Source organism: Solanum stenotomum, chromosome 6 (assembly GCF_019186545.1).
Source record: "Solanum stenotomum isolate F172 chromosome 6, ASM1918654v1, whole genome shotgun sequence".
NCBI classification, from domain to species: domain Eukaryota; kingdom Viridiplantae; phylum Streptophyta; class Magnoliopsida; order Solanales; family Solanaceae; genus Solanum; species Solanum stenotomum.
Genome location: NC_064287.1, coordinates 58,696,398 through 58,707,901, shown reverse-complemented (window position 1 = coordinate 58,707,901; position 11,504 = coordinate 58,696,398). Strand labels below are relative to the sequence as shown.

Genomic DNA, 11,504 nt, shown 5'->3' with positions numbered 1-11,504 from the left:
AGCCAAAGCTAGCACATACCCGATGAAATAGTGGGATCTGCGCGTAATCTAGTCTGAACACCACTGTTATAAATAAAGAAAATGTCATCGCCACCAAAAGAGGAGAAGACATGTCCAGATAATTTGACTGTAACAACTCCTACATAACAGCAGTCAGACTGTCTTTACACCAAATATATCAAGAAAATAATTTGTCCAGGCCCCAGGGCTTAAAGATGTCATTTGGCAACAAAATTCAATACATACAAATTATCCATCGAGATTGGCGCTTGGCCGGAACACTTGCCTGGAGTGAGCTGCAATTTATCCACTAACCGAGCATAAAGTTGAGAAAATCAAATTCTCTGCTAGAAACTGGCCGAGAATATTTGTTTCCACTAAAGACCTTCCTGCTCTCTTACAGTTATAACTTACAGAAGCAACCAATTTAGACTTGCATAGGATGATGACTCTTGCTGTTTCAAATCTGACCAGTTCCTAGAGGCTGCCTCGAAGTATCACCTGAAGCCCAAGCTTGGTAGTCCTTCACTAGCTGGATGCAAGAAACCCAGTGCATTAAAAGGCAAGATTTTCAATACGAAAGAGTGGAAACCATCTTAAAGAGAGACTACTACTTGAATAGTGATGTAAATTCTCACGCAGGCTAAGAATCATGATTTCTAAAAACAGGAAAGCTCTAACTTTACAGCTAAACCTCAAATTTGGAAGTAATTGTAGAGTTCAGCTGATGTAATGTACAATCACACCCACAATATTCACAAATACAAACAGCATGGTAAATTATGTGAAAGAGAGGCAATACACAGAAACTCAGAACTCCGTCATAGTTAAGGCTTACACTGGGTAAGATTTTCTAGTACATACTTATCCACTCAGTTTTGATTGATCAGGGTTACCTTCTGGTAACTTCAAAATCGGATGTTGAACAAGCTTATCTTCTGTTTTTGGTTAAAATTTTGTGCACTCACACCATATTGTTTGGTTCATCTTAGAGAACAATATTCTGTTATGGTCCTATTTATTTGCATTTCCCCCTCCAACGCCATAAAATTTATGCTAGAACTCTATTCATTGGGTTAAACACTAGACAGAAACAGAAACCAAGGACGTCATTTTTTCGTATGGTAAATCTCACAACCAAACCCCTTACCTAGAAGTCACACAGTCGCTTCTCCCACAATACCCTCTTGGTGAATCAAATCCTCATCTTCATAGTTGCAGGTGGAGCAAGACGCCCCTTTCCACTAGGCTATCCATCCCTTATCAATCTTGGCATTATTTCCTGTCCCCTTTGCTTTTCTCTTTCCTTTGTCTTCAACACTTGTCTCTCTATTTTCCTAATTTTCTTATCAGGCAAAACTTTCTTGATGGAAAAGGAATTTTTCAAGGACCTACTAAGAGACCAAAGAAAACGATCTCACATATACTACTGCAATAGGAAGCACAGAAATATACCCGCTACAAAGATACAAAGAATACATGTATGAGTCGAATAGGTGCTTTAAAATAATAATGGAGGACAAAATATATTAAACATATCAACAACTCCTCAGTCCACAAAGGATGAAGAATATCCACATTAAAATATCAACTTTTGGTGAATTCAATCAGATGGTTGTTGTCCATCAATTAGAAAGACATATTGATTCAGTACTTTACCTTAGTACTTTCAAGGAGTAGCAGCTACATGCCTCCTAATGCAGCCTCATATAGAGTTAGCACAACCAGATAATCAAATTTGTTTGTCTGTTACTTTTTGTAATGTTTTAAAAATGACTTGTGATAATAGTAAAGTCATACAATTTTCTTTGGGCGAGAAAAGATGAAAATGTGAGGAAGATGGTGATAAAGAAAAGGAAAAAACAATAGAACATAGTGAAAAATGAAGAGATAATAGTGTCAACTATAAAAGTGACAAGGACAACAAGAAGATTAAACCAGCTAGTCTTTATTGGAGATGGAAGGGACTCTAGCATTTAGAGAGATGGAGCAAGGAAATGACAAGAAACAATAGTTTAAAGGATTACAGTACAAGAATCTTTTTAACAGAAAGCAAACTGTCAAGAACAAGTTAAGCGGACAATGAACAAACCTGTGCCATAAACCGAGGGAGCATGATCCTTAGTATCTGATCTAGGACCTGAGAACCAGTTGACTCAATTGCCTGCACTGGAATTGCTCGAAATGCAAAGGGAATTTCAATGTTAACCTGCATAAATAGTCAATCAAAACTGATGCAAACTAACCAATATTGTAATGTTTTCACTTTTATTGCAATACGGACAAACTCAGATAGTACCTCAATAACAGCATCTGAAGTGAGCTGCTGCAAAGGTGAGTCTCTTTGCTTGCTATCATAAGATATTTTGTTCACCATAGAAGCTGCATGCCCATACTAAATCAGTGTCAAAGTACTCCTGAAAAGAATTATGTAATAAAATTCAGAATTGACACACACAACTGAGCATTTTTTATTGCAGATGACAACTTGTCACACCAAGTTCTTTAACCAAACAAAGAAGAGATCAGTTTACCTCAAGGTACACCATCAAAAACCATTAAACTAAAAACAATCACATGCTGACTTCAATTATGTTACATGATTAAGCCAATTATCTATTTATCTTACAATGTTCACAACAGAAACCTCTTACTGACAGCTTATCAACACAAATTATAATACAACTAGTGGAAGTATATGCAACATGCTAAAGCCGTGTTTTCACCGAACTTGACTTGAACTTACGGGGTCATCAAGTTTTACTCCCCAAGGCGATACAGAAGCAATTATTCGGTAATCGACCTTATGCTGTAAATTGCCAACTTTTGAGGAGGATGACAAATGCAACTTTTTTTTCAGGTATTACAGGAAGAAAGGTAGTTAATGGTGCATCAAACTGACAGACAGCACTGAAGCATTCATCCTCTCAACAGGAACTTTTTCTCTTTTCACAAGCAGCAAGAGTAAGATTACATAGCAGTTCTCAAGAGATCATGGACCTCTAGTGCCTTTTCCATGGATATATTATTATATTAAAAGAGAACATATACTCTAATTTTATCTCTATTGTTTTACAAATGCCATGTCAGGAAAAAAAAAGAGATTGATTCGATATAAGTAGACATTGATGAATAGTTAATAGGACTACGAAAATCTTGCTATGGGTATCTCCTCACCAACATTTTATTTCTCTGTAAAATGTGCTCCCTCTTTAGACTCCCGAACAATTTATAACCAAATGCGAACATACAACAGCCACTAAGAAGAATTTGCTCGCAGAAAGAAATACAGAAATATCCAAATCAAAGTGAGTCCAGCATCAAGTTGCATACAGAAAAGGTATTCTGGTTTTAAACACATTTTTTCACCTTTATGGGCCAATACTACACAAATAGATCCAACTGCAGCATGACTGAACCAGTGCATAAAAATAAAAGCTTTGAATTCAACGTACCATTTTTAAAGAGAATTGTGCACAAATATTCAAAATGATAGAAACGGCACTTAAAAAGACTACATACCGTCAAATTTATCATTTTGAGCGACCACAATAGGAGATCCCTCAAGCTGAGAATCAAATAAATAGAAACAACAACATGATTAGATATAACTATAAATTACTAGAAATGTTAAACAGCTGGAAAATCAGCAGTAACAAGTAATAAGAAAAAGCAATATACTACCTTGCAAGACAACAACTTGATACAACATCCATCAGGCTGCTCCTCAACTCTAACCAACAAAACAGGACATACTTCAAATGCAAAGAACTTGAATCTATACACGTAACACCTGAACGTACTATCATCCACTCGTTCAATCCTTTCTGCATCCAACACCGAGTACTGGCTCGCCGGCAAGCTCATATACTCCACTAAATCAACCAAAAAAAAATGAAATTCTCAACAAATAATAACACTACCACCATTCACTGCTTCAAATAATCAATCAACATGGATAACACTTTGTGAAGTTAGAATTAAGTACACTTGTTTTTTCCCTTACCTCCAAAAACGAGTACTAGCTAACTCAACAAATAAAAACACTATCACAGTCACTGCATCAAATAATCAATCAACCTGGATTATACCTCGCCGTCAAGCTCAAATACTCAACTAAATCAGCCCAAAAAATAATAAAACATAGTAAAACTCGACAAATAAAAACACTATCAACAGTCACTGCTTCAAAAATCATACTGTTAAATTAGGTCTTAGGCCTAACTCACACCCCAAAAGCTAGCTCAAAGGGAGGATGATTGCCCAAGCCTTATAAGGAGTCCATCCATCTCATTAACCACCGATGTGGACTTTTGTCATTCTTTAACACCCCACCTCACGCCCAGTGCTTAGCATCTGGTGCGTGGGCAATTTTTTATTTTTGGGGGCCCCAACATCGGGTGAGACGGACCCTGCTCTGATACCATGTTAAATTAGGTCTTAGGCCTAACTCACACCCCAAAAGCTAGCTCAAAGGGAGGATGATTGCCCAAGCCTTATAAGACCTAATTTAACATGGTATCAGAGTAGGGCCCATCTCACCTGATGTTGGGGCTCCCAAAATCAAAAATTGCCCACGCACCAGATGCTAAGCACTGGGCGTGAGGTGGGGTGTTAAAGAATGACAAAAGTCCCACATCGGTGGTTAATGAGATGGGTGGACTCCTTATAAGGCTTGGGCAATCCTCCTCCCTTTGAGCTAGCTTTTGGGATGTGAGTTAGGCCTAAGACCTAATTTAACAGATACAACTTGGATTATATCTCACCGGGAAGCTCAAACACTCAACTAAATCAACAAAAAGTAATCAAAAATCGAAAAACTCACAGATTTAAAAACAATATCAACACTCACTGCTTCAAAAGTCAAACAATCAATCAATTTGGATTATACACTAGCTATCAAGCTCAAATATTCAACTAAATCAACCAAAAATAATTTCAAAAAAATAGTAAAACTCAACAAATAAAAACAATATCAACAGTCACTACTCCAATCAATCAATCAACTAGGATTATATCTTGTCGGCAAGCTCAAATACTTCACTAAATCAACCGGAAGAAAAAAACTAGCGAAATAAAAACAATATCAACAGTCACTGCTTCAAATAATCAAGCAACTTAGATTATATCTCGTCGGCAAACTCAAATACTTAACTAAAGCAACCGAAACACTGCTCCAAACAATCAATCAACTTGGATTATACCTCGCCGGCAAGCTCAAATACTTAACTAAATCAACAAAATAGCGAAAATAAAAACAATATCAACAGTAGCTGCTTCAAATAATCAATCAACTAGATTATACTATGTGAAATTAGAGTTAAAGTGATTACTTAGCGGACGTTGAAGCTGCTTAACGGATAATGACTCTTTCCGGCGACCAATAAATCGAGCTTTTGGAGCAGAATCAGCTGTAATACGGAGAGTAGTACATTTTGAAGAATCAACCGAGGAAAAGGTAGTAGAGAACTTAGGGTTTTTGTATTGGAAAGAAATGTAGCTTAGATTTGTCAGCGAAGAAGAAGCTGAGCTCAACGCCATGGAAAATATTTTAGATTTGGTTTGGTTTCGATTTTTTGTTTAAATGGTTGTTGAGATGTGTGAGGTTGCGGATAAAGTTCACGAGTGTGGTGAGGATTACAATATGTCACCCAAAATAAAAAAGCGTATTTTAGCTTAAGGTACAAAGGCGCACTTTAGCTTATTAGTTCACCCACCATTTCCTTGTTTTCTCGATAGTCAAATCATATAAAGTTTTATCTAATATTTTTATCATATTAAGGTAGGAGAAATTCTTATAATTTCGTAAGGTATCTAATTAAATCATATAGTTTTATTTTGTTACATAAATATTATAGTTATGGTATCAATACGATGTGATATCTACATAGATTGTATCATTTCTTTTTGTTACTATCATCTAAACAAGTTGTTGATAGGAGATATCTAATTAAATTGTATTGTATAGTTTTCTTTTGTTACATAAATATTATAGTTATGATACCAATATGATGTGGTATGTTAATAGATTGTATCATTTCTTTTTGTTACTATCATCTAAACAAGTTGTTGACAAGGGGAAAGATTAATGAAGGTGAATTAGAGCAAAAATACGAATAAAAATGTAAGTAAAGTATAGTTATAAAACGAAAATAATGTTGAATTTGGTATATCAAAGAATATTATTCCAAATAATAACACACTAATTAGATTGAATGAAAAAATTACTAGAGTACTATTAAAATAGCAACATCATTGGAAATATCAACGGCGCATTTTAGCATCGTAAGCACCCTGCCAACAGGAAATATCTACACAACTTTAGGCACGAAAAACCTGTGTACTGATTTTGGACTTTAGCAGCATGACGCCGTTAAACTTCACCCACCACCTAACCCGGCGCAAAATTTCTTCAAACACGCAAAATTACACCGCCAATTTCATCTTTATCAACAAAAAAACTCTAAATCAATGAAGAAAACTGGAAAATCAGGCAAAATTGATGTAGAAAACTGGAAATTTTCATTCATGATTAGCGGTTCATTACAAAAGGATAAGCTAAGAGCAAGCTAATTGAACTAATTTTACATCCACAAAACACTAATTCAAACCTTAACAGTAGTACACAAAACCTAAAAATTAAGAGCTAGTGAATTTGGTAACAGCCTTAGTTCCTTCAGATACAGCATGTTTAGCTAATTCACCAGGAAGAACAAGACGAACAGCAGTTTGAATTTCACGAGAAGTGATGGTAGGTTTTTTGTTGTAACGAGCAAGACGAGATGATTCCTGTGCAAGTTTCTCGAAGATATCGTTGATGAAACTGTTCATTATACCCATAGCTTTGCTAGAAATACCGATATCTGGATGTACCTGCTTCAGCACCTTGAAGATGTAGATCTTGTAGGTTTCAACTGACTTCTTCGTTCTCTTCTTCTTTTTGTCTCCGGCAGCTGCACTGCTGTCCTTTGGTAGCTTCTTTCCGGCCTTTGGCTTTTTCTCTGCCGGAGATTTCTCGGCGACTGGAGTTTTTTCAGCTGCTGGTTTCTTCTCGGCGGGCTTTTTCTCAGCTTTTGGTGCCATCGTAGGAAGAGAAAGGGGAAATTGACAGATGCTTTGAAAGGAATTTGGGAATTTGTGAGAACAGAATACGATGGGGGTTTGGTTTATATAGTGGTTTAGATGGGAATTGTGATTGGTTGATACGGAGTGACGCGGATCGTGAAGGAGGCTGCCGTTGATCTTACTATTAAATCAACGGTGGTGAGTAATAGTTTTGTGATCCGGGTCATTTTTCTTGTACTTACCTAATATGCCCCCATTTTCTTTTACACTTACTTATTTTGATAAATTATCTAAAAGATTAATCTTATGAAACAACACTAATTAGTCATGTATCAATTAGTTTGGAGGGTGGTTAGTCACATAAATGATTCGGGATTGAATGTCTTCTGAGTCAAGTCTATCGTATAGGGTATATCAAGTGTGATTTACATTTCCTATGTGGTTTGCAGACAATTAGTGAAGGTTTATCCAATGCGCATAAAGTGTTCATTTAAAAGACAAAGATTGTAACGATTGTAAATTGTCATGCGGTTCCAAAAAGAAAACAACACTAACTAAACTAATTATGATTGATTCAAGCTAAATCTATTTATTAGTAAATTTCACCGCGTTTCGCGTGGTCATAAAATACGTTATTAATATACACTTTAATCTATTTTGAATATATTAAAAAAAAATTAGTCAAGATTATTGCTTCCACAAACTAAAGTCACCTTTTATTTTTCTTCTAAAAGATTATCTGAAACATANCTTACCTAATATGCCCCCATTTTCTTTTACACTTGCTTATTTTGATAAATTATCTAAAAGATTAATCTTATGAAACAACTCTAATTAGTCATATGAGATGTATCAATTAGTTTGGAGGGTGGTTAGTCACATAAATGATTTGGGATCGATTTTTCTTCAATGTCTTCTGAATCAAGTTTATCGTATAGGATATATCTAGTGTGATTTACATTTCCTATGTGGTTTGCAGGCAATTAGTAAAGGTTTATCCAATGCGCATAAAGTGTTCATCTGAAAGACAAAGGTTGTAACGATTGTAAATTGTCATGCGATTTCAAAAAGAAAACAACACTAACTAAACTAATTATGATTGATTCAAGCTAAATCTATATACTAGTAAACTTCATAACGCTTTGCGCGGTCATAAAATACGTTATTAATATACACTTTAATCTATTTTGAATATATTAAAAAAAAATTAGTCAAGATTATTGCTTCCACAAACTAAAGTCACCTTTTATTTTTCTTCTAAAAGATTATCTGAAACATAAAAAAAAATTGTAATTTCAAAATTGAACAAAAACTTCACCTGCATTTTCATATTAAATAAAAAAGTAAAAAAAAAAAAAATAACTATAAGGATACAACAAGGCCTAAATCAAAATTTGCTAAATATATTATGTGTTCGACGAAAGCATGATTTTACTATTATCATTGATCATGTTGGTTGCAGATATAGCTTATAAATTATCAATTTTCATATTATATTTTTTAGAGAGAATTAGTATTGTTCATTAATATTTTTTCTAAGGAAGAAATATGAATTCACATGATTTTTTTTATCAGGCCTTGAGCCATTGGTAGAAAATTACGAATAGAAACATCATTTTGTTTTATGCTTCTTATTAGTAAATATTTCATTTATAAGAATTAGTCATCTTAATATTAGAAATTAAATATAAAAGTTGAGTTGAAAGAGAAATAATTTTGTTGCCGGAATAACTTCCTTAATCATAATTGAGCCAAAGCTATTCATATATTCTTATTGAAACACTACAAATACTCATAAAATTGACCAAAATTTAATTAACAGTTATAAAATTAGAATTTTTATCTTTCTTAATTAAGGTATTAATAGAAAATGATAATTTATTATTTTATACTTATTGCATTTTTTGTTATGATATTAACTCATTATAATATGGGAAAATGCAATGTTTTGAATTTTAAAGGACAATAAGATATACATCTGCCCAACTAAAAGAAAATCTAAAATTGTGAAACTCAATCACAATATGTTTTGATGGTATAAACTAATATCAAATCGATATAGATAAAAAAAAATATATTTTTTCTATCATATAGAGTATCAAATATTATGAATTTGTGACCAATTAAAACCATTTCATTATCCCCGTGTCCTAATAGAAAATTTCTATTTGTGACGTCCGGCTAAATAAGTCCCAAAAAAAAAAAGAGAAGAAATTATTAGTTAAATTACGTATATGATAAATAAGTAAATTTTAATTAGAATGAAACTTTTAGAATAAGACCATACAATTTAGGAGAATTAATTAATAATAAGATAATATTGATTCAAACATAATCCTGAATTTTTTATTAATTGAGAGAGATCAAACTTACAATTTAATTAAAATTAGAAGCTAATACTTTTCAAGCTATAGCAAAATTTGCAGTGTAATAATTTGGCATGCAACTCAATGGTTCCATCACCACGATGATCCTTTTTCTCATAGTCTTGGCTATAATGCCCGCTGTTGCAAATGTCAAATAGTAATGGGTGAGAATCTGTGGAAATTTAAGCTTAGGAGAACTATAAGTTAATTTAAACGTTTTATTTTAGTGGGGAATATCAATAGATTATAAGTTTCTTTTTATAACTGATGAAGTGATGATATAATTAAATAATCAAAAAGACAATAGTAATGAGATTATTACTCGTTGTGTCTATTTTACTCGTTCATTATACTAAAAATAATTATCCAATAATGCTTGTCCAGTTTGAAAAACTAAAAGATAATTTATACTTTGTCCGAAAAATGAGGAAAAAATAGATGGTGTTCTAGGCGCTCTCTCTCTATGTGTATATATATATATATATATATATATATATATATATATATCCAGAATTGATTGCAAAATCAATTGTATTTAATGAAATTTTATAACACATATCTGTAAAAAGTAAAATATCATGCTCAAATAAATTTGTGACATACCGTATTAAAATATCTTCACTTGGAGGCACTGAAATCAAAAGTTGTTAAAGTTTATGTAGGCCCATTCTGATTTCTCAAGAAAATTGAATTGTAGTCATATTCGGCTCAAACAAATGTGAAGAAAAATATACTAAAAACAATAGCAAGTCATCATCAAAATATGTAAAAAGAAATTAAAATGAATTGTTACTTACATTTCTTGACTTTTTCTGCTTGCTCAGAGGTGTGTCACGGACATTTTTATCACCATTGTTTGTGATAAAAATGATGGTCTAAAATATCACCCCAATGTTTGTGCAAATTTCCTGAACATGAAACTGAAGGAATTTATACATTCTCTAATACTCTTTAGTATTTACACAAAAACTATAAAATTGGAGAAATTGAAAAGCCAAAGGTCTGATTATTAATTAGCATTATTTGATAGTGTAGTACGTGGGATGAAACAATTATTTGGGTTTTTTAGAAGAGCAACTTACAAAAATGACTATAGTTATAGGGTTATTGAAGTTCAATAGCTATAAATATGTTATTTACTAAAAATGACTACACTTTATGTCAACTTCTAGCTGCATGTTTGTATTTTTTTATTTTTTTATTATTTATACAGTAATCTTACAATGTACTAAATAAGGTATGGTATGTTACCATAATTGCCAACCTTTTATTATGTCCCTAAATCACTCAAACTTTCATTATTAAATTACCAACTAATATTTACATATTGAATGCATATCCCGATTCATTCACATAATACAATAGTAAGTTGTATTTTCATAAATACAATATATTCACAAAATACTAATTATAAAGGTATTCATAAAATTTTGAATATAAAAGAATATTCATGTCTTTTTCTCGCTGTATTTTTGTATATGTTTTTTATTTTTCTATTTATACACTAATACAGTTATAATTACAATAACTAAATAAGAAAAATATATTACTTGTACAATTAGCATATGAATACTTTGAATTCAAATTGGTGTTTCTATTTATAAAACTTAAAGTATTAATATATCAAGTATACAAGTATTTATAAAAACTTAATGTATTAATACATCAAACAAGGTAACGTAGTACAATTTTAGCATATGAACACAACAATTTGGAAAATGCATGGATACACTGTTGTTAAATAAAAAATGAATACACCAATACAGTATACATATGAATACACTGTTGTTAAATAAGAAAAATGGAAAAACAATAGAATGTGTAGGTATCAAAGTGTAAGTATTCGGTTGTATAAAAAATTGAAAAAGACAACAAAATGTCAATCTCTTTTTTATCAAGTTTTTCCTATAATACTATTTATAAAAATATAGTATTAATGTATCCAACTATACTTGTATTGCCTAATCAACCTTTCAAATTGGATATATTACTTATGTATCCAAATATACATTGTATTCACAAATCACTATTTCAACTTGTGTTAATATTACAATACAATTGTCTATGTATATA

The 11,504-nt window shown here is 32.3% G+C and overlaps 2 protein-coding genes across 2 annotated transcripts; both read right to left on the bottom strand.

The window, feature by feature from the left end:
• Nucleotides 1-49: 49 nt before the first annotated feature.
• On the bottom strand, nt 50-5,604 carry LOC125867257 (uncharacterized). Its single transcript, XM_049547687.1, has 6 exons — nt 5,334-5,604; nt 3,685-3,875; nt 3,523-3,568; nt 2,300-2,382; nt 2,093-2,209; nt 50-532 (listed from the first exon to the last, which is right to left on the bottom strand). Exons 1-6 carry the CDS (start codon nt 5,539-5,541, stop codon nt 461-463), a joined length of 717 nt encoding a protein of 238 aa, XP_049403644.1. The 5' UTR covers nt 5,542-5,604; the 3' UTR covers nt 50-460.
• Nucleotides 5,605-6,507: 903 nt separating this feature from the next.
• LOC125867259 (histone H2B.3) lies at nt 6,508-7,136 on the bottom strand. The gene has a single exon (XM_049547689.1). It carries the CDS (start codon nt 7,081-7,083, stop codon nt 6,640-6,642), a length of 444 nt encoding a protein of 147 aa, XP_049403646.1. The 5' UTR covers nt 7,084-7,136; the 3' UTR covers nt 6,508-6,639.
• Between the last annotated feature and the right edge of the window lie 4,368 nt (nt 7,137-11,504).

Excerpts from the sequence above, each read along its gene's own strand:
- LOC125867257 (XM_049547687.1), bottom strand. The coding sequence starts at position 5,541 with ATGGCGTTGAGCTCAGCTTCTTCTTCGCTGACAAATCTAAGCTACATT. Across the intron at positions 3,569-3,684 it reads TCAAGTTGTTGTCTTGCAAG|CTTGAGGGATCTCCTATTGT; the intron begins GTAGTATATTGC and ends TTTGATTCTCAG. Across the intron at positions 533-2,092 it reads TCCCTCGGTTTATGGCACAG|CTAGTGAAGGACTACCAAGC; the intron begins GTTTGTTCATTG and ends TCTTGCATCCAG.
- LOC125867259 (XM_049547689.1), bottom strand. The coding sequence starts at position 7,083 with ATGGCACCAAAAGCTGAGAAAAAGCCCGCCGAGAAGAAACCAGCAGCT.